General features: G+C 36.1%; 1 protein-coding gene across 1 annotated transcript in view; it reads left to right on the top strand.

Annotated features, from left to right (window-relative positions):
* The window catches only part of WDR64 (WD repeat domain 64), a gene marked incomplete at both ends in the record, with an annotated part of 149,248 nt that overhangs the window by 13,390 nt on the left and 113,155 nt on the right, over positions 1-22,703 (top strand). The window contains 6 exons of the mRNA XM_082666678.1: positions 9,101-9,203; positions 11,678-11,781; positions 14,495-14,524; positions 15,778-15,888; positions 18,347-18,561; positions 21,571-21,705. Coding sequence (XP_082522804.1) covers positions 9,101-9,203; positions 11,678-11,781; positions 14,495-14,524; positions 15,778-15,888; positions 18,347-18,561; positions 21,571-21,705 — 698 coding nt within the window. The remainder of the gene's footprint in view (positions 1-9,100; positions 9,204-11,677; positions 11,782-14,494; positions 14,525-15,777; positions 15,889-18,346; positions 18,562-21,570; positions 21,706-22,703) is intronic.

The raw sequence follows: 22,703 nt of genomic DNA, 5'->3' as shown, positions 1-22,703 counted from the left end.
CAAATGAAATGAAAAGAAAGCCAGTACAGCAATACTTAGACAAAACAGACTTTAAAACAAAACTGTAACAAGAGACAAAAACGGTCATTACATAATGATCAAGGGATAAATACAAGAAGTTATAGCAGTTGTAAATATATACATACCCAACATAGGAGCACCTAAACACATAAAGCAAAGATTAACAGACATAAAGGGAGAAATTGACAGTAACACAATAATAGTAGGAGACTTTTAACACCCCACTTACAATAATGGACAGATCATCCAGACAGAAAGTCAGTAAGGAAACATTGGTCTTAAATGACACATTAGACCAGATAAACTTAATAGGTCTATATATAACATTCCATACAAAGGCAGCAGAATACACATTCTTTTTTAAAATTTTTGCAAATTTTAATTTTATTTTATTTTTTAAATTGAAGGATAGTTGATTTACAATGTTTCAGGTGTACAGCAAAGTGATTCACACACACACACACACACACACATATATATATATATATTCTTTCAGATTCTTTTCCATTATAGGTTATTACAAGATATTGAATATAGTTCCCTGTGCTATACAGTAGGTCCTCATTGCTTATCTATTTTATATAAGAATACACATTCTTTTCAAGTGTACATGGAACATTCTCCAGGACAGAGAAGGACAAATACTGTAATTTTTCACTTATATGTGGAATTAAAAAACTCAACAAATGAACAAATATAACTAAATAGTAACAGAATCATAGATACAGAGAAAAAACATGTGGTTTCCAGAGGGAGGGCTGTGGAGGGAGGTAAGAAATAGGTGAGAGAGATGAAGAGATACAAACTTCCAGTTACGAAATAAGTGAGCCACAGGTATGAATTATACAGTGTGGGGAATATAGTCATAACTATATAATACCTTTGTATGGTGGCAGATGACAAATAGATTATCACGGTTCTTGTTTTGAAATGTGTAGAAACACTGAATTTCTATGTTGTGTACCAGGAACTAACATAGTGTTGTAGGTCATTTATACTTGAAAAACAAACAAACAGAACTCATAGAAAAAGATATCAGATTTGTGTTTACTGAGGGGCGGGGTGGGATTAGGGAGAATTGGCTGAAAGTGGTCAAAATATACAAACTTCCAGTTATAAGATGAAGGAGTATTAGGGATGTAATGTACAACACGATAAATATAATTAACACTGCTGTAGGTTACATATGGAAGTTGTTAAGAGAGTAAACCCTAAGAGTTCTCGTCACAAGGAAAAATATTTTTTCTACTTTAATTTTATATCCATGAGATGATGGATGCTCACTAAACGTATTTAGGTCATAATTCCATGATGCATGTAAGTCAAATCATTATGCTGTACACCTTAAACTTATACAGTGCTGTATATCAATTATATCTCTAAAACTGGAAGACAAAAATTAATAGAATTACAATAAAACTGATTTTTGGAATTAATACAGCTAAACTAATACATAGCCCAGCACACCAGTAATTGAATTTCAATACAACCTTGTATTTTTGATAATTCTTATAAATATTTTAGGTTGCTTATGTTAATTGAAAAACTAACAAACTTCTGGTGAGCAATTACAAAGCCTTGGACACCTGTAGATGAGCATGAAGATTCTACTATGGAGTATGTTTCTGAAGTATGTTCTTTTTGGCAAGAAATGAAAAGTAAAAGTATGTCTTTTACTTAGATCTGTACTTGATTATGACATCGAAAGAGAAAATATGAAAGCAAAATATATATGAAAACATCTAAATTAGGTCATGATAGACATGAAAAGGGGTTACTGGGGTACAAGTTTCATATGTCAAAGAGAATGAATTCTGATTGCTGAGCTTATGAGGGTTTTTTTTTTCTTTCTCTCTTCTTTCTTTCTCCCTTCCTTTTTTCCTCCCTCCCTCCCTTCCTTCCTTCCTTCCTTCCTTCCTTCCGTGGTTTGTGTGCTTGAATTTCGAATGCAATAGTTTCAGACCACTAAGAATGCAAAAATGAGTGTATAACAAATAATTCATGTCAATATCAACAATTTATGCCTTTCAGGAAGTTACATAAGTCTGTTTATATTATATTACACACTTAGATTCAGGAAATCAATGCTCTAAAAATGTCCCATAATGACAACAAATGAAACACAGTATAGTTCATTTTTACATGGAATTCTACATCAGCTGAGAATTTGGCCTCTGTGTATTTTGTAGGGATATCTGTTTTGAGGAAAGATAATTATGTTACAAATTTTTGTTGTTACTGTAAATAAATAAAGCACTTTCTTGTCCTTGCAAAAAAACAAAACAAAACAACCCCAAAAAACAAAAACAACAACAAAAAAAACTAAATTCAGACTTTTCATGGTGTAGATGAGGAAATTGAGCCTTAGTGTCTCCCTCATCCATTCCTTCTTTTTCTCCTTCTCTTTCTCTTTTCAGCTAGAGCATCATGATCATCTTATTTTTTTTTCCAAAACTTCCCATGCATGTTCTCATTTAATCTTCACAATAGCCCCATGATGTAGATTATGGAGGATAATATTATTGCAATAATAAAGAGGAAGAAAATGAAGCACAGAAAGGTTAACTGACTTGTCTAAAGCCACACAAAAAAATTGGCTTCAGTCTTGGAGTTGAGATTTTCTCCCTCTCTATATAGCAATTTCAAATTACATTATCCTGTTACATCCCTTGGGCTCGTATAAATTATATGCAAGTTTTAGAAAAATTTGCGACCAGCTTCTGGCACCCTGTATGTATATGAAGAATAACTTTGAAAAAATGGTACAGGAAGTTTCTTTTTTTATTTTTCTGTCATTTTCCTCACAAACTATCTGTGCCAGTGCTCCTAAGAGGCATTTCTATTTCAAGCCATGTGACCTAGCCTTTCTGGGCTTCAGATCTGTCATCCGTAAAATGGAAATTCAATGCTGGAAGACTAATTTCATTTCAGTGTGAAATGAAATTAGTCTTTTTTATCAGACAGTCAATCTTATCAGGTAGTACAAACTAGGTTTATTCTTTTGACGTCTGGCACAAACATACAAATCTGATTGGATATAAATCTCTTTGTTGTAGCAATGGCACAAAAAGGTATACTTTCTTTTCCTAGGTTTTAGATGCAAATGTACTTGAAAAAATGGATATTTATAGAATAATGAAACCTTAGAACTCAACTAAAGTATCATCTGGACCTGCCCCTTTAATTTATAGTGAGAGAAATTAGATGTAAAGAGATCTAAAGAAATGTGATTGTCTTAAATGTATAAAGCCAGTCAGTAGAAGATTCTGGTATTGATACAATCGTCTTTTCCTATAATAGTGTGTTAGTCTAAATTTCCAGTGGGCAATTCATAAACATGTTCCTTCCAGGAGCACACCCAATTAATTCAAAGAAGAGCCATGTAGCACCATCTGGGATACCTATAACTGTGTTCCCCCAAAGTGAATTTAAAATGAACTACTATAAATCTACAACTATTTGCTGACTTTAAAAATGTGAAAAGAATGCTCCAGGATAGGTTAAAAAATGAGTTGCCTACTGATTTTTATTTTCCTCTGCTTTTTATTTTCTCCAAATATTCTACATTGAACATGTGTTCCTTATGTAATCCTAAAAAAAAAAAGTGTAGTTAAAAAGATGGATTACTTAATGCGTGGAGCAAGCCCTTGAAATAACAAAGTTAAAATAAAATTAATACTCTAAAGCATCATTAATAGTCATAAAATACTCTAAGCATGTCACAGTTACTAGACTGAAATTTAAACTACTGAAAGAGAAATTTGAGATCCATGAGGCTATAGCCCATCACAAGAAAGGAGATATTTTCTCCTCTTTAAAAACATTATTTGAAACATTTCCTTTCAAAATGTAATAACTTTAGCTGTCTCTTCGGAAGGAGTTTATCTGCTATAATGTCTCTTAAATTTTTCCTCAATAAATTTTAGTAATTTGATGTTTTTAGTGTTCCTTGGAAATTGCTTATGGTAAGCATTGTAGTATTGTGTCACTATAAGCTTAAAAATAGCAAAATGTATGATTTCCATAAGAACAGATGTTGTACAGGATGGCACCTATCATAGATGTGACTGTAAACCACATGTATGACAGATTGCATGGCTGATGTGCCATCTGGGAAGGAAGCTAAGTGCTCAGTGGACAGTTTTGAACTTGCAAAGAGGACATTAACGTGGAAATATTAATTCCCTTTGTCATTTCACATTATTATCTGAAAATTCTCTCACACTATTATCTGAGGTTAAATTGGCTGCTAATATTGGTGTTTTTGCTGTATTTTGCACAAATAACTTACTGTACTGAAATGCATTTATAAAAGGAGGATGTGATAGGCAGAATGCTAAAAAGGTGTCCCCCACCCCAGCTACCTGCCCCAAGATTCCTGTCCCCTGGTTATCCAATCAAATATCAAAGTAATTTAGGTACTGCTGTGAAGGAACTTTGCAGATGCAATTAAGATGACTAATTAATTACCTTAAGATAGGGAGATTGTCCTGGATTATCTGGGTGGGCCCAATGTAATCATGTAAGTCCTTAAAAAGAGAAGAAGATTCTAAATGTGGAGAATTTAAGTACCATTGCTTGTGCTGAGATGCAGGGCCCCATGTAGCAGGACTGAAGAGAGGCATCTAAAAGGTAAGGGCAGCCCCATCTGACAACCAGCAAGGAAATGAGGACCTCGGGCCAAGCACCTGAACGAGCTTAGAAGCAGACTCTATCCCAAGCCTTCAGTAAAGAATGCGTCTCTATTGACATCTTGATTTTGCCATGTGAGACCCATGTTGGACTTCTAACCCGTGAAACTATGAGCTAATACATGAGTGTTGTTTTAGCACACTTTGTTTGTGGTAATTTACTTCCACAGCAATAGGAAACTAATACAGAGGGGAGATTGTCAAAGATCAGAAAGAGTGTCTGTTGTTACAACCAGCAAAAAGCAAAATGTAGCTACAAGAGGAATCCAAACTTAACAGCAATGGAAGGAGGTTGCAATATTGGGAGTAGGGAGCTGGAGAAGAGGAAAGCAAGAAAAGGACTAAGGACTATGATCTATAATTATAATTACCTTTGGAAGGTTTGCTGTATTTTTTTTTTTGAAGGTGTTGGGGGTAGGAGTTTATTAATTAATTAATTAATTAATTTTTGCTGTGTTGGGTCTTCATTTCTGTGCGAGGGCTTTCTCTAGTTGTGGCAAGCGGGGGCCACTCTTCATCGCGGTGTGCGGGCCTCTCACTATCGCGGCCTCTCTTGTTGCAGAGCACAGGCTCCAGACGCGCAGGCTCAGTAGTTGTGGCTCACGGGCCTAGTTGCTCCGCGGCACGTGGGATCCTCCCAGACCAGGGCTCGAACACGTGTTCCCTGCATTAGCAGGCAGATTCTCAACCACTGCGCCACCAGGGAAGCCCCTGTATTTTTGTTTTTAAGATGAGAGAGATTCCCGCATGCTGAAAGGAACGCGGTAGAAAGAGAGAGAAAAGAGCCAATCTCTGAAGATGAAAGGGGACGAGTTGCAAAGAATACGTAGAGGGATGGGTCTAGGAAAGGAGAAACACATCTTCCTTTAAAAGGGAGAAGGGAAGAAAGAATGAATCCAAAACCAGGTTAAGTTTTGAATAGGGTGGCAGGAAATACTAAGAAAGCTCTTGTCTGGAGACTTCTACTATCATCTGAAGTAGGAAATGAGGCCAGCTGCAGAGTAACAAGGAGCACATGTTTGATAAGACTGGAGAAGGTTTGACGTTGCTTTTGTGGACAATGTAATACAAGATCACCCAGAGAAGCATGGGATGAAGGCTGGGTGGCACTGAAGACCCAGGAGGCTGGAGCTCGTGAATGATTCATGGCCCCATCCATAGGGCTGGGAAACTTTTTCTGTGGCTGATCTGCCACAGTAATTGGGGTGCAAGGAGCACAAGCAGTTGGCTTCCTTGCACCCAAGTAGGAGTTGGGTTTCCTGCCAGGCCAATGCAGTGGTAGAAAAGGATGGAGGACTGTGGAAATGTGGAATTGAAGTGACAGACCACAGATTCTAAACTGAGTAAGAAAGGAAATGAAGGGCTTCCCTGGTGGCGCAGTGGTTGAGAGTCTGCCTGCTAATGCAGGGGACACGGGTTCGAACCCTGGTCTGGGAGAATCTCACGTGCCGCGGAGCAACTAGGCCCGTGAGCCACAACTACTGAGCTTACGCATCTGGAGCCTGTGCTCCGCAACAAGAGAGGCCGCGATAGTGAGAGGCCCACGCACCGCGATGAAGAGTGGCCCCCACTTGCCACAACTACAGAAAGCCCTCGCACAGAAACGAAGACCCAACACAGCAAAAATAAATTAATTAATTAATAAACTCCTACCCCCAACATCTTCTTTAAAAAAAAAAAAAGAAAGAAAGGAAGTGAAGGCTGCAGGGATCTGATAAATGAGGAAGGGCAAGAGGCTGAATTTCCCTCTTAGTTCTGACTGGCCGAGGAGTCATATAAATCTTTCCCAGTGAGGTTCCACACACATCAATTTACTGCAGTACCCATCTGACTCGTCTTTTTCTTTTAGAAGAAATGTTTCCACTCCCAAGTGGACTGACAGTTTTAAAGTACTATCTCCAGAGAGAGCCTAATTTTCTCATTAGTGGTTATGGTCTTGATATAATTTATGATTTTTTTCCTCTCTTCCATGAGACCTTCTTAATCTAGGCTTTCTAATGATAATTATAGCTAATATTTTAAGAACAATTATTATATTCCAGACACAGTGCGAAATGCTCTACACATGTTACATCATTTAACCACCATTAAAAAAAGCCCTCAGAAGTTTGACCTTTTATTCTGCTGATGAGAAAATTGAGACTTAAGGAGCTAAATGTATTTATCCAAGTTCTAAGTACCAATCAGTTGGAGAGTCTGAACTCAAACACTGGACTGTCTGATTCCACAGTGCATGCTCTTGCCATAAGGCCATATTGTGGGTTCAAATGATACAGGATATCAGGGAACTATATTCAATATTCTGTGATAAACCAGAATGGAAAAGAATATGAAAAAGAATATATATGTATAACTGAGTCATTTTGCTGTACAGCAGAAATTAACACAACATTGTAAATCAACTATACTTCAATAACTTTTTTTTTTAAATGATACAGAATGTTGGAGAGGGGGAAATTTTCCCCTCTAACCTCTTGAGTTCTTGTGACTGGATTAACAATAAAATTTACACAAGACAGATTAACATGAGAAAAAGAAATTTTAATTTATGCACAGGGATGTCCCACAGAAATAGGATCTAAGAAGTGGCCAAAGCGGGCAGCTTTTTGTACTTTTTAGACAAAGAAACAATAAATTTGTGAGGAATTGAGAGGACAAAGAAATTTAGGTGTGGGGTGCCCATTAGTAAAGAATATAACAGAGTTTGGGCTTGGGGTAGTAAATTAAAGAAATAACAAGGTTTGTTTATATAGGCTTCTCCCTTCTAGGCACAAATTCTCTCTCTTTGTCAATAAGGGTGTCCCTTCTACCTCTGGATGCAGGCTGGTACATCCTTTCATGTGAAAGTGAAAGGGAGTGTACCTTTCACACAAAAGCTTTATTTCCTGTTTTCAGGGAGACAGGAGGATCAGAGTGTCCCTCTTGTGTTGGCTGTTTCTTAAGTAACTTTAATTCATAATAATCGATATGCCACTGGCACACATTTTGGGTTGGCCTACTCTGGGCCCCAACCAGGTTTAAGTTGCAGATCAATGTATGTCTATTAACTGGGTAATGCATCAATCAGTGATGGCAGGAAGTTGCAGGGACAAAAGATTCCTGTCCGCTCCAACAGAGATCTATTGAAAGCTCTCTGCTTTCTCTTTTCTCAGTCCTTCAGAGGTAATTAGATACTAAATGCAGAGGTTCTGTACTCATGGAAAATTAGTGGCAATTTCTGAGAAGATAATAAATTACTTAAGCTTTTAATTGAATACTGCTTTTGCTGGTGGGAAGAAAACTGGAAAATACAAGAGAGTCTTTGATAATCTTCACCTTCCCAAAGAATGAAATCTAATTGTAGGAAATTATTAAGGCAGCTGGTTTATGTTGTTAGGTTTGGATGGGGGAGAATGTAAAGGAGGAAGTAGTAACATTTGTAAACCAACTGATGAAAGGACATGTTAACACCTAATGCTAAGCCATCATCTAGCATCAAAATAGACAAATGTTATTAAAACAAACTGATATATAGTTGGTTTTGATTTATTTTCAATTGACTCATTTAGTCACTAGGTCCTTTATATGGAAAGTGTGGTCCCTCATGGGGAGCTTCTTAGAAATGCACACTCCCAGGCCTACGAGTCAGAGCTGCACTTTAGTAGGATCCCAGTGGTTTGCATGCACACTTGAATTTCAGAAGCTCATTCTGTTTATTCACTACCAAGCACCAACTAGTCTCAAGTTTATAAGAAATACAGTGTGTCATTACCTTCTAAGGACTTTATTTCTGCTTATTCATAGACAGCTGAAAAACAGCTATCTTATTTTTCAAATTCCTTGGAATTACATAATCTGACAATTTATTCACAAATAAAATGCACTTTTTTACTTCAAGACATCTTTTCATAGTAATTAATTTTCATGCAACACCTGGAGGATAGGATTTGGAACAGTAAAATTCCAAAATTCCCCCGAAAAAGGAATGAAAAATCTTGTTCAGGAAGATTTATGGAAAATGGGTAGGAATAGTTATTTGAGAGTGGCCAAATTCATTGTCAGGATTTTCAGCTGAGAGCTTGTCTGATGGAGGCTGATTTGATTTCCAAACAAGTGCCACCTCCTAATTGAACTATCAGTCTGAGCAAGGACACCAGCCGAGTACATCAGTTTATCTATTGGAGAGAAAAATCAATGACTGCTCAAAAATCATGCACCAGCAGCATGCGGTATGTTGAATACATTAAACTGCCTTCTGATATTTATATCAGAACCCCTTGATATTCATAAATCAAGCTGTTGATTGTTAGTCCAAATTAAGACTTCAAATTCAACCAACATTAAATCTCTTACTTTACAGCCATTTCTGAGATATTGTGCATGTTTATATGTGTTGTTTGGGATTTTAGATCTTTGGATACTTCTCCTCTGAAGAAGATTCTCTTACTTCGCAAATGGATGAAGAAAATTTGGTTTTCCTCGTTTCTAGAAAACAACGAGTTGTAATTTCAGGTGATAATTTAAATTTCCCTAACAGATTAATGTGGGTTTTAATATTTTCTCAAAAATAAATATTGAGACTATAACATTTCCATTAAACCATTTTTCATCTTATTTACTTGATCAATACTTTATAACAAGAAAGGGGAGTGACAGTTTCGAATGCAATATCAGAAGAAACTTGCAGTTGAGTTGGAAATATCATTGCTCTGAAGGACACTAAGTAAGGTATGTTAGGGAGGGAAATTCCCATTTTCCTGAAGAGGTTCAGATCTTAAGTTAAAGCTCTCTACAATGTCACCTCAATAATGCATGCTTTGGTACCAAATGGATCATATTTTTAAAAATAAATATTCTTAAAATTGAATTTTCAAGTTTTCACTTATTAGAACTCTTTCCCATGTCCTCACCCTTAATTATCTTATGGAGGTTTAACCCTACACCTCTAAAACTGTAAATTTGTGCCAATTACAGAGGAGTGTTACCTCAGATTAAGAGGTCTCCAGTTTACATATGTCATTTGTTTTAAAATTTGAAACTGGACCTCAGGAACTCATTTCCCTCTCCACTATTGACAACTTGGGTTTTCTTTCCTTTCTTCCCTACAGGGAGGAAGAAGTCCAAGGTGAGGAAAGGCAAACCCTGGAATCTGCCCCGTCCTCCAGCATTTCATAGCAAATTCTGAGATGAAGGGCATAGTCTAGGTCAAATCTGGTGTTCCTTAAAAGAAAAAAAAAAAAACCCAGTCCTTTGTGAGCAAAACCCACCCTTGTTTTTGACCCTTCCTTAGCCCAACCATAGGCCTCACCAGAGCCTAACCTCTGGGTCCCTCCATGGGAACTATCATCAAAGAACAGAAGCAAGGGAGCTATCCCTGCTTCTGTCATCACTGAGTGAAGAGTGGCCAGTGAGTAAGGGAAATATGTTGCTGGCATCCTAAATTAGAACTTTGAAAGCATCTTTATAGATAGCAGTTGGGTTCTGTAACTTGTTTATTCACTCAGCAAATAATCGTTAAGGTCTACTTTGTGGGCCGAGTAACTTTCTAAGTGCTGGGGATACAGCAATGAACAAACAATCATAAATCCCTGATGTCATGGAGTCTACATTCTAATGGGGAGAGATAGACAATAAAAAAATCAAACAAGTAAATTAAGTGCTACAGAAAAAATAATAAAGTAGGCAGGCTGTGGAGAAAAATAAAACAGGAGTGTGGGAAGAAGCTGGTTTGGAGAGATTTTAAATAGGGTAGTTGGGGAAAACCTGAAGGAGATATGAGAGCGAACCACACACTTCATGCTGGAGTGGAGTGGTAGGGGGACAGTAGTAGAAGATGAGGTTAGAGAGGCAACAGTGACATAGGCACAGATGTCCAAGGACTTGTGGACATGCTAAAGACTTCTGAGTGAGACAGAAAGCTGTGAGAAGGCTGCAGAGAGGAGAGAGGCCTGGCCTGAGTTACCCTTCAAATGTTCTGGCTTCTGTGATAAAAGTGGTCTATAGTGGGGAAGGAGTTGAAGCAGAGAGAATGATGGTGGCTTGGAATAAAATAATATTCTGTGCCTGTTTTTTCATTATTGACCCCTCCAAGGAATCTTTTGGACCTTCTTTTCTAATCTCATCCCAAATCCCCTCTCAACCTCCTTCCCCCTGACCCCTAGACATTTTAATACCTCAGATATACTGTATATCGGTCTATGTACTGTATGTATATCTGAGTTTTTGACACAGAGAGTAAAACTCATTCACACACCACCGCCACCGCCACCCCCTGCCCAAGAACCAATTTGTACCCCTTTGGGAGCAATAATTTCTCTGTTGAGAATGCATGAATTAGGGGGATAATACTGGAGTGTGAGATTTGTCCACTTGCTTTTCCTCTCTAAGAATTTACAATTATAAAAACTTGATTTAAATCATCCTGGGAAGAGGCCCAGTATGTGTGGCTTTATCATTCAGCACATAGGCAAAGAAACTTGAAAGTGTTTTTTTCAAAATGCATAAAGTAAAAAAAAGAAGAAAAAAGCCTTAAAAACAGTATTAAAGTAGTTTCATTCTTTTGTACTGGAAAGCCTGAGATAGTATTAGGTTTTTATTCTGTGTAAATCACATGGTGATAGTTCAAAGAAAGAGCTCCTGAGATGTGAAGATCTTAAAATAGAAATGATTCTAAAAGACATTTGGAAAACTCATTCTCTGAAATGTACACGTGGAGGTGGGATGGGGTATGATCTTACATTTTCTCTGGGAATTCATGCACCATGTTTAGTTGGAAAGCACTATAACGTCAGATTACTATCTCTAAGGATAATTAAAAAGCAATAGTTGTTCATTTTTTGGTTTTATTCCACTTTAATTTTTAAGTAACTAAAGCCTTTCTAGCAAAAAGTTGGTTGCTTCCTTTCTCTTTTTTTTAAATAAAACTAACAAGTGACTTTTAGGATCTTTACTGCTAGGAGTTGAAACGAGTGTTGTGCCATCAACAGGTAGTAGAAGACGCGATGTGATTAAGTGCATTGTCAAGATTCCTCAGTTGGATTTACTAGTAACAGCTTCTCAGAAAGGATTGATAACAGTCTTTAATAGCCAGGTAATTTGAAAGCTTGGATTCCTTCCTCCCTCCTTTCTTCCTTCCTTCCTCTCTTTTGTTTTGTCTATGCATTATGCCTATGTATCAGATGCAGCAGAAACCATAGCCATATTTCAGTTATTCCAAAAAAAAAAACAACCAAGTATTACTAAAACGAGGAGCTCGCTGAACCCCACAGCAGTTTTTGAGGTTTTGGTAACTGCATTTGACATTGTTCCTTGGGGTGTCATATTGAACCATGTGGCATCAGCATAATTAAGGATGATCCTGGATAATTTCTCAGATAACATCATAAACACTCACAAGCCAAGTGATTTTGTCATAATACTACCAAGTAATAAAAGGTCCCAACAAGAACCTTGTACTTGAAGTTAAAAACAAGGCTCAAATTCTAGCTCCTCTATTTTAACAGCCTAGATGTTAAGTAGGGAACTTAATGAGCCAACTTGTATATTTTCATGTCTCTTTTTTTCATATCTGTAAAATGAAGACAATAGGATCAGTCTCCTCTCCCTCAGAGGATTGTAGTGAATTTCAAATGAGATAATGAATGTTGGAAACATTTTAAGGCATTGCTATTATTGTCATTTCTTTCTAAATTTATGTTTTGGACTTCTATTTTCAAAATATGAGAGATTTTCATGGAATGTAAGATGATATCATCTATATCATATTTCACCATGAAAATAAATGTTTGGTGTTAAATATCAAAAAATTGGTCCAATTATTAGTTTATTTCCAAGTAGAGGCAAGCTTTATACAAATAAAATATATTTAAAATAATAATCACATGATTAAAATTTCAACAATAATTTTCAGCCTTTCAGTGATTTCCATCATAGGCAGCCAGATCGTGTCAGAGAGGGTGGCCTGCACCCAGAGGTGCAGCAGGAGATTCTGAGCATGGGCGTGGAGACTGGCTTTGCCTCCACACTGCCAGCTGTGCATGTTACTTTTTATATGCAGGCCCCAGTTCCTCCTCATCCAAACCAGAGAATATCCCTCCCTACGTAGTTGTGCTGTTTACATGAGTTAATCAACATAAAGCACTTAACATCATTGTAAGCACTTAGTAAATGTTGGCAATTACAATTATGAACAAATAATGTGAAAATAAAAATGGATTTACCTCATTGAAGTGTGAAAACCTTCCTTGATCACTCTTTTCTCGATGCATTAATTCCCTTCTCATTTTTTACCTTTATTTCCTCAAAAATAGAACTAACATGGTATCTAAAGAAAAACAGTGAGGAGGAAAATTATGATCTTCATAATGAAATAGTTCAGGATTATGTGAAATAAGTGAGAGGGCATTATCATATTTCCAGATATGTCTCTCTCTCTCTCTCTCTCCCTCTCTCTCCCTCACACTCACACACACACTCACTCACACATGCTTATAGGCGCACACATGTGTACTCACGAACATGCAGATGCTCACCACCTGTTTCTATTTAAAGATTTGGTACTCCAGGAATAAATAGTATTTTGAATGCTGCATGCCTTAAAAATAGGATGGTACAGTCTGTGAGAAAAGTAATTTGGCAGGGTAGGTCACAGGAATAATTTATTAAAAGATAGCCGTTAATAATGCAAAATATCTTACACCCACAGTTTAGGCTCTATCTGAGGTAGAATAAATACATTTAAGGATTTTCATGGTGCTCGCTGGAGGGCTTGGTGATGTAGACTGTAAATGTCATTAATGAAAGTTCCTACAAAAAGGCTAGATTTAGAAAATTCAGAAGATATATAAGGATTATAAAAATTTTAGAGCAGATAAGAGAATTTTAAACAAGTGACTTCCACTAAAGATAGAGATAGAGAAATAGAGGAGGAATTTCTTTGAGCCCTTTATTTTTTCCATCTAGAAAAAAGTCCCGGTTGGAAAAGCATTTTTGAACTCTTCAGATGAAAGACAGTCTGTGATGACCAGAACTAACAGTTTTAGTAATCTCGATTTACTTTTTCTCCTTTTCACATGAGCCATCCTTCTGGGCAGCCATTTTCTAGACTTTCCCCAAGACCATTAGAGCATGCAAAAGAAACTAGGTCATTAATATATTTCAGACACTAACCTTTACCTTGGGAGCATTTAACATGCTTTAAGGGTATAAGAGGCTGCTCAAGTAATACATACTAGCTCTGCTTGGATAAATCTATGATTCTCAGCCAGCATAGTACTTAGGATATGATATTCATTCAATACATATTTATTGAATAAAAGAGAAAGCCCACTGGATAGAATGTTCTTAAATCTCAGTAACTTGAGAGATAACTCAAATGAAAAGTTTTTTTTTTCTGTATCAATCTATATCCATATTGACCTGTTTACCGTTCTTGCCATTGCTGTTAGTATTATTTTGCAGTCCCAATTTTTGTTATCAAAGGTTGCTCTGAATAGCTAAAGAATGTGAGGCAGTTTGCAAATAGAAGGAACAAATAACTAATAAAGTTTAAGCCTAAGAGCATAGTGACCAGGCTTAAAGACAAGCCACGGAAACATAAACTTGCCCAAAGCAAACAGTGCATTATTTTACAGAGCTAGATTACAGCTAGATTTTTCAGAGGCAGAAGGAACAAGGAGACTAACAGAAGGTAGAAATGACAAGTGAGGTTAACCAAGGAGGTATCGTGTTGCTTTAGAGCCAGCATTTTCATCTTTAATTGTAGTGCCAGCTGGGGATCATTATTCTCTTCCTTTTTCTTATAGATGAGAGTTCAGACCAGCACCAATGTTACAGTAAGTACTTTAAAAAAATTCCTAATTAAGTTAAACTGATTGATGATGGTTCCTCCATAACTAATCAAAATCTCAATGAAGAGCCTGAATACACTCTGAGAATAAGAGGTTCTCATAGACTGTAGCTTTATCTTTATTGACTAGGATCCAAACTAAAGCTTGAGCAACAGCAAAGAGGACACAGACCTTGCTTTCTGAGTTAATTTGATGGTAGAGAATTGCTTGGAAGCTGACTATTCCTTGGAAGCTTCAATTTAAAATCTTCGCCTGTTTTTCTAAGTGCTCGCTATTGAGGAAAGTGAAAGACAGACAAAACCCATGTTGTGAGAACAAGGAAATAGCCAGTGAAAATTATTTGAAAACATTTTATTCTAAACTTGAAAACAGCATTAAAGAACTTGAGTGCAATATTGTAATTTATTTAATCCATATTGCTAACTGGAACAGTAATCTTGTGGCAGATATTGTAAAGCTATGGTGAATTGCTCTCAGAATCCCACCGTGGCTTTATGAGAGATGGAGAAGGATTGACTTTCACCCTGCTTGTATGCACTGAAATGTACTGAGGGTGCCAAGCAGAGGAGTCTCTGAGCCTCCATTTCTTAAACTTTCTTAAAATTCCTAACGGGTTTTACAGAAGGTTCAAGGGCATGCCTGAAACACAGGCAGCAGTTTCTGGCACAGAAGACACTCACGAGTGGGAGCCATTGTTCTCGTAAAGTAGTGTGTTGTCAGAGATATTATGGATCCTAGCCATGCCAATCTGTTGACTTTAGGAAAGCACAAGGCAGACTCACTGACCTCAACTTGATCACTGACCAGATGACCACCAAGGTCTTTTCCAGCTAAAAAATTTAAGCATGAGGACAGGGCCAGAAAACTCACTTAATCGGTGCCCTAAATCTAGTCCCACTGAGCTCCTGTGCAGAAGTGTTCTCATGTAAAAGAACAGTGCATAAAGAGGACTGCTTGGTCAGTGGCTGTGTGCTTCCAGAGAGCTGTGCCAGGCTCTAGCTGTGTCATTCTCCAGATGATGGTTCTGAGAAACTCAGGCTGAGGGTGAAAGGGAAAAAGATGGAAGCTTCTTCTCAGGACATTGAAGAAGAGACCTTGTGTGGCTCCTCTGCAAATAAGGGGGCAAAATGGGGCTTTTAATGTAAGTAATCTGCTCTTTTAGTAGCCAACATTGTGTGATAAAACAAAACACAATATACTCCAAAACACAACATGCCAATCCTATGCTTTTCTATCAGGATACCTCCTGGATTACAGGTTGTGATTACCTCTCTCAGCTGAAACGAATTGTAGCTACTACTGAAAGGACCATTATTGTCTGGGATCATAAAGCTCAAGGGAGCAGCCAGGTACTGTGCCAAGAGATACTCAAAGAAATTGGATTGTCTTTTCCATACTGGGAGGAAATGAGCAACACACTTTCTCTATTGAACATCAGTTTCCTCATATATAAAATGAGGGAGTTTAACTAAGATAATCAAGTCCAGCATCAATATTCTGTGAGTCTTAATTAAAAGGGAACATTCTTTCCATTTAGTGTATGTTTAATTTGTTTTGTTTTTGAGAGAGAATGATTAGTTCCTTTCTTCTTTTATACCTTTCTCTGAATCCACGTATTATCTTTTTGGTTATACTCATGTTAACCAGTTCAAAGCCTTTCTCTTCAGTCCAGCTTCATTTGGCAAGAAAACTACTAAAATCAAATGCATAATCCTGGCAAAAAATCGAATGGGCAGATGTTAATGTTAATCTCCTCAGTTAGTGATATGTTACCACTTAACCAATTTACAATATTTATTGAGCATCTGTAGACATATAGAAGTAATGAACATGTTCCCTACACTCAAACAAAACTCAGTCTTGAAGATTCTCACAAACAAACATAATATATAATATAATGGTATAGCAAAAAAGTAAAGTAAAAAAGAACAGGTACTCAGGGAGAGGAGCGATCACTAAGCATTGGGGTTATTATAAAAACATCCTCAGGAAGCAGGCTGACTTTGAAGGACATGTAGGATTAACAAATAATTTAACCTTCCTCTGTGCCGTACTAGTCTCAGTAAAATAGTAAACTTCCTATTCTTGTCTACAATATTGGCCAACTAATTATACCAAGATGATTTTAAAGAAGGCAGCTGTTTGCTTAATGTATTTTATTATGTGATGTGTCACTATCTCATGTCATATAGTTTGATTACAACTTCTTTTCCTTCCCGCTCTCTCCTGTTTTCACTCTTGCTTTTCAATCTCATAGAAGCCTCCAGTTCATTGAAAGCATCTTCTTCCACTCTTCAGTACCCCTGCTTCTTCCCTCTTTCCCTTCTCACATTACCTCCTGGATGGATCATCTCTTAAATCTCTGTCCTTCAAAACTTGAATCTCGGATAGATGCTATAGCCCTTCTTTGCTCCTTTGCAGTGGCTAAGCACTGCTAGAGAAAAACTCAGAGCCACACTATTTGTCATCACTACAAATTCAGGGTCTGCAGACTCACCTGAGCACTCAGGGGTATTTATCAATCTCTTTCTGATTCTTGCCAACTCACTTTCCCACTCCTGGCAAGTATTCCAAATTCCATTATTCTTCTCAAGCCCTTGCCCTTTCGACAGGTGAACTTCTTCCTGTTTCTGAGAATACTGAGTCTGAAAGGCTTGTCCTCTTTCAAATTCCAGCCCTCCACCTACAGCTTTAACTAACAATACAACACTACTTCCTTTCTTTCTTCCTTCCTCTCTCTAAAGACAAAATATCTGACACTCCCTGTATCTGACACCCCCCCATCCCCTCCTGCCTTGTCCAGGACAAGACTCCATAGCCTTTTCCCTTTCTATCTTTTTTGACATTAATCTCTTCTCCTAGGATCCTTCTTTTCAACCTCTTCTGAATCTTCCTCTCAACCAATTCAGGTCCCAGATCCAAGGTCACCTTCCCTGACCATGGGTCCCAAAATGACCTCTTAAGTCACTCTTTATCACAGCGCTCTGGCTTATGTTTTTAAGTGCACATCCCATTATCTGGAATTATCTGTTTAATTCATCTGTCTCCCCCGACTAGGACAGTAGCTCCACAAAGTCAGAAATTTTTGTTCATCACCATAAGCCCATGCCTAGAATGGTTCTTGCCATGTTGTAGGTGCTCAATAAATATTTGTTGAAAGCCTGAATGAACCTCTAAATATGCTCAAGTCTCACTCATTCTATAGGAAACAAAACAAATTTAAAAATTTTTAAATACTTTTTTCTTCTCCTTAGGTAGAAATTAAGCTCCAGGAAAACAATGGCCATATAGCTTAGTGAACCCAGTTCAATAGTATAGAGTCAGCTTGATAAATGCTTGCTGAATATTTTTGGATAAATGTAGACGTTAGGATATTTTTCTCCTTGTAAAGTAATTGGGACTTTGATATTAGATTTTCCTATTTACCATCCATTTTAATTTCAATGGTCTTTTAACACCTCAACTTTTTAATGCTTCCTGTTAATATTGCCTTACGAATTCAAGAAAGGAATGTTCACAGTAATACATCAGAAAATCTCATTATTTATTGAGCTAGAGACAGGTACTTCACACTTTTTCCCCACAAAACACCCAAAAGCACAATGTTGGGCTCAAAGTGAGAAGTTCATTCGTTAACTTCTACTTAGTTAACTTTGTTTCTTTCAAGTTCCTTTAACAGTGGGAATATCTAAAATGAGAAACATCAGAAAGTAAAATCTTACCAAATAATAAGAGCAATATTTAAATTTAATATTTAGATATTTAGAGCAACACGATAACTTATTGAAAGTGTTCTTCTGTTTCTAGGAAAACTATTTTGTCATAAAACCTATGGATCATTGCCTCCTCTGTGTGTGTGTAGTGTCTCTGCCTGACCAGCTCTGCCAAGATGACATCCTCTTGGGGGACGACGGTGGTTTTGTGAACAAATTCACAGTAAATAGTGATGACTTTGGACTCAAGCAGGCAAAATCCAAAAAAAAATTACAATATCAGGTGTTAGACTCAAAGAACTTTAAAAGGTAAGGGTATTACGGGAATAATCCAATTGTTTTAATATAGACATTGTTCAAGTATTTATGTAGTGAAAATAATATGCCAGACCCCATGGTAGAGATTTTAAATACAAAGCTGAAAAAGAAATGTTTTTTACCTCAAGGAACTTCTGGTATAATAGGGAAGACAGACAGGAAAATTAGCAACTGAAATTCCTATTTTAAGTGCTACTGACAATGAAAATCTATAAGTACTTGAATGAATTCAGTGAAAAATTAAATCATGAATAAAATATAAAAGACATACATGGCTGTTTATTAGTACTTAAATATGGAAGACAATTCTAAACATAAAAGCAATGGATACAGAATTCAAAGAAAAAGTTTGATAGATTTGACTATACACATCAAAAGATAACATTTGAAAGTAAATAACAAACTGAGATAAATATATATAACAAATATGACAGACGGTTAATAATCTTTAATAGGTTTTAGAATTCAATTAAAAAACAATAATTTCTCAAGATAAAAACTGACAAAGACGATGAACAGTTAATTCATTCACATGCCCACACAGCAGTCAATAAACATTTCAAACTGATCATCAGGCAAGAATGCTAAGAACAGTTTCCAACTGATGAGGTTATGGGTGATTTCTATTGTCTGCTTTATAATTGTAGTGTTTTTGAAGTTTTTAGAGTAAGGCATATATTACTTTTATTAGCAGAAATACAAGTTTTATACTAAATACAACCTTTTTATTAATCAAAGAAGTACAACTTATAATCATATACAACTTCTCACATAAAATTAGAACAGATTAAAAATGAGTATGATGTTGTGAGATGGGCATTCTCGCATACTGCTGGTGGTGGAAGTATGAGTTGAATCCCTTCTGGAAAGCAATTTGGGCAGATGCATCAGGTGTCTTAATAAACATTTATACATTGAGACCTGTGATCTCCATGTGTTTAAAAATATAAGTATGATTATCACAGCATTATTTCTAATAATAAAATATCTAGTGTCCAACAATAGGGGAATGATTAACTTAAATAAGTAATCATTTAAATAAATAATTCAGGTATTATATAAATGTGTGATATAATATAAATTCTACAAATATAATTACATATTTTATAAATATGTCCATACATGTGTAATACATTTATATGTAAATTTCATTTTTTGTCAGAGTCCTAAAAAATATTTAAGGCATTAAGGGCATTCAGTAAATCATAGTATAACCATATTAGAGAATGCCATACATCTCCATTAAATTATATTTTGAAAGATATTTAATAATATGGAAAATGTTCATAATATAATATTAAGTAAAAGACTTCTTATTTTTTTATGTACCTTGAATCCAGTTTTATTTATGTATACGTGCCAGTATGTATATGTGTCCATTTGTATGTCTGTGTATTTCTACTTAGAAAGAAAAATATTGAATGTAAATATCCCAAAATGTTAATGATGATTCTCTTTGGAACTTCAGAGAAGTGATTTTTCTTTTCTTCTCTATGGTTTTCTACTTCCTAAATTTTGTACAAACAAAATTTTCCTTTTAGAATAAGAAAAAAACTTTGAAAAATACAGGATTATATTTTGTTATTAATATAGCAAATATTTTATTCCAGAGATAGAATATGTAATTCAAAGCTCATTACATCTATTGCTACAACGGAATTAAGACTAGCCCATTGCTGAAACCCTAAGAATGACACAATGTTTATCTGGCTCCATTTTCCATCCTTCATATATTAGCAGTATTACTTAGTTCCACCAAAGTATTAAACTCTGATGTGGGAGTTTCCCAGTATGTGATGTGCTGCTCTATTTACTATCAAGCACTTTATTCCATTTATGATAGGCTCTTAGAATAGATGCTGAGACATGAATCTTCTCTTTACTGAGATGTGCATCACATGTCAGAAAATTCCATGGCCTGTTTTCCATCTCTGCTTCCATTAGACAGATATATTAGAAATGAGATTGGGGGAATTTGAAGAATGTGAGTACAGTTAAATGAATGCTAATTCATACTGGTTCTTTTGTAGATGATTTAATCATGCAGCTGATCATTATATACATGACAAATTATTTGAGACTAAAGTGTATATATATATATATATAAGCCGAGTGTTGAAGCAAAACATTGTAGAAATTAAAGAAAGAACTAGCCAGTATCCAGAGTTCAAAATTTAACACAATCTGGCATGGAAAAAAGAAATCTCCCCCGACTCCCACTCTGTTTAATCCAATATTGTCAAACTTTCCTGCCTTGAGTTATAAATATGTCTATTTCTCAACTACAATCTAAGGAACTTGGTGATAAGGATTTTACCTTAATCATCTTTATGTCCTTGGTACCTGGGATACAATAAGTGCTCAATAAGTGTTTGTGGACGAGGAAACAAATACACTATAAAATATGAGTAAATAAAATACTATGAAGATGGCTTCTTCCAGGTTAAGACAAGAAGAATTTTATGGCAGTTTTGGCCTCTAGTGCTAAACCTCTCCCTCAAATGTCCTGTGTACTGATGAGCAAGCCTTTGACAAAGACTTTGAAGGCTGTCCTAGCCTCAGCTTTACCAGTGATCTGGGTTAGAAACTTCCTAGTTCTTCAGTTTTGAATGTATTCATGGGAAATATGAAAATGAATTGACTCATACAAGATAAAAAACAATATAAAACACAGTCCTCCATTTGCATGATCAGAATTTTTTCAGTAGGGTAAGGATGATCATGTCAATATTGGATTGGGTTTCTTCTAGATTATTCCTCTAATTCTGAATCTATAGCTCAAAATCTGATGATAAACTTTTATTTTTTCATTTAAAATATGATGACGATCATATAGTTAAACAATTGAAAGTATAATGCATAGGATAGTGTTACACATGTAGGCTTTACCACAGCTCAGAGCTGCGATTTGGTTAAAGTAAAAGTGAAATACCAAAGAGAAACTCAACATGATGTGTTTGTGAGTCTAACATAACCCCCTTTTTTTCTTGTAATTCTCAGTGTTAAAAGGAAGCTACATAATGACTGGGTTATGAAAATTAGATACATTTCAGCCCTAAATTGCTTTGGATCCTGCTCTGCAGACAGTGTTCATTCATTAGTTTTGGAATCCTTGAAGAGACTTGAGGATAATTTGTAAGTACAATTGTTTATATGCATAAACATTCTGTGACTTTCAGGTGTTTTCCTGAAACCCATGGCAGCCTTGGAGCTTTTAAACTGGTTTTTAGACATCTCAGATGTTAAGTATTCCATTTGTTCAACAAGATTAATTAGATTTTCAGGAGGAAGTTGAAGTTACTCATGCAAATCTGAACATGATATGTCCTCCTAGAAGCAGTTTTGCTCCTTTGTTTTTTATTGCTATATTCTATTAAAGTAAATCAATATTGGTGTAGCTATATTTTCCAAATAGTGTTCTATTGGTAAAACTTTATACTTTAAAAATCATTCTTACAGGTCAATTGACTAGACAATAGCCTGTGAGTATCTGTAGAACAACCATCATATTCCATGTGTAATAAATACACCAAATGGCTTTCTTATAGACAGATGAGTTTGAATAGTGTGTAGTCTTATTTTCTACCTAGTTAAATATTTATTAATAGTTATACTGATATATAGCAAGGGTATACGAATATATAGTAACTATAAAACAGCTGTTATATTTTTTTAAGAGAGATACATTCTACAGCATGGATAAACCTCAAAAACATTATGCTAAGTGACAGAAGCCAGACACAAAACACTGCATATTGAATAATCCCATTTGTTGGAAATGCCCAGAAAAGTTTATAGAAATAGAAAGTAGATTAATGGATGCCTGGGGCTGGTGATGGCAGCAAGGACCCCAAGTTGGCACAAGGGAGCTAAAGGGAAGCTTTAGGGTCCTTGCTTTAGGGAACTTGGGGTCCTTGCTTTAGGGAAGGCTAAAGAAGAAGGAAATCACATGATCACATCAACAGATGCAGAAAAAGCACTTGACAAAATCCAGCACCCATTCCTGATAAAAACTCTCAATCTAGACACAGACATTATACCAGTTACAGGAAAACAACTCAAAATGGATCATAGACCCAAAGATAAAATACAAAGCTGTAAAACTGGAAGAAAATATGATATTGGGTTTGGCA

This window comes from Grampus griseus (genome assembly GCF_964374135.1).
Source record: "Grampus griseus genome assembly, chromosome: 1".
NCBI lineage: Eukaryota > Metazoa > Chordata > Mammalia > Artiodactyla > Delphinidae > Grampus > Grampus griseus.
The sequence above is the reverse complement of the archived record's forward strand: the minus strand, read 5'-3'. Positions and strand labels throughout refer to the sequence as shown.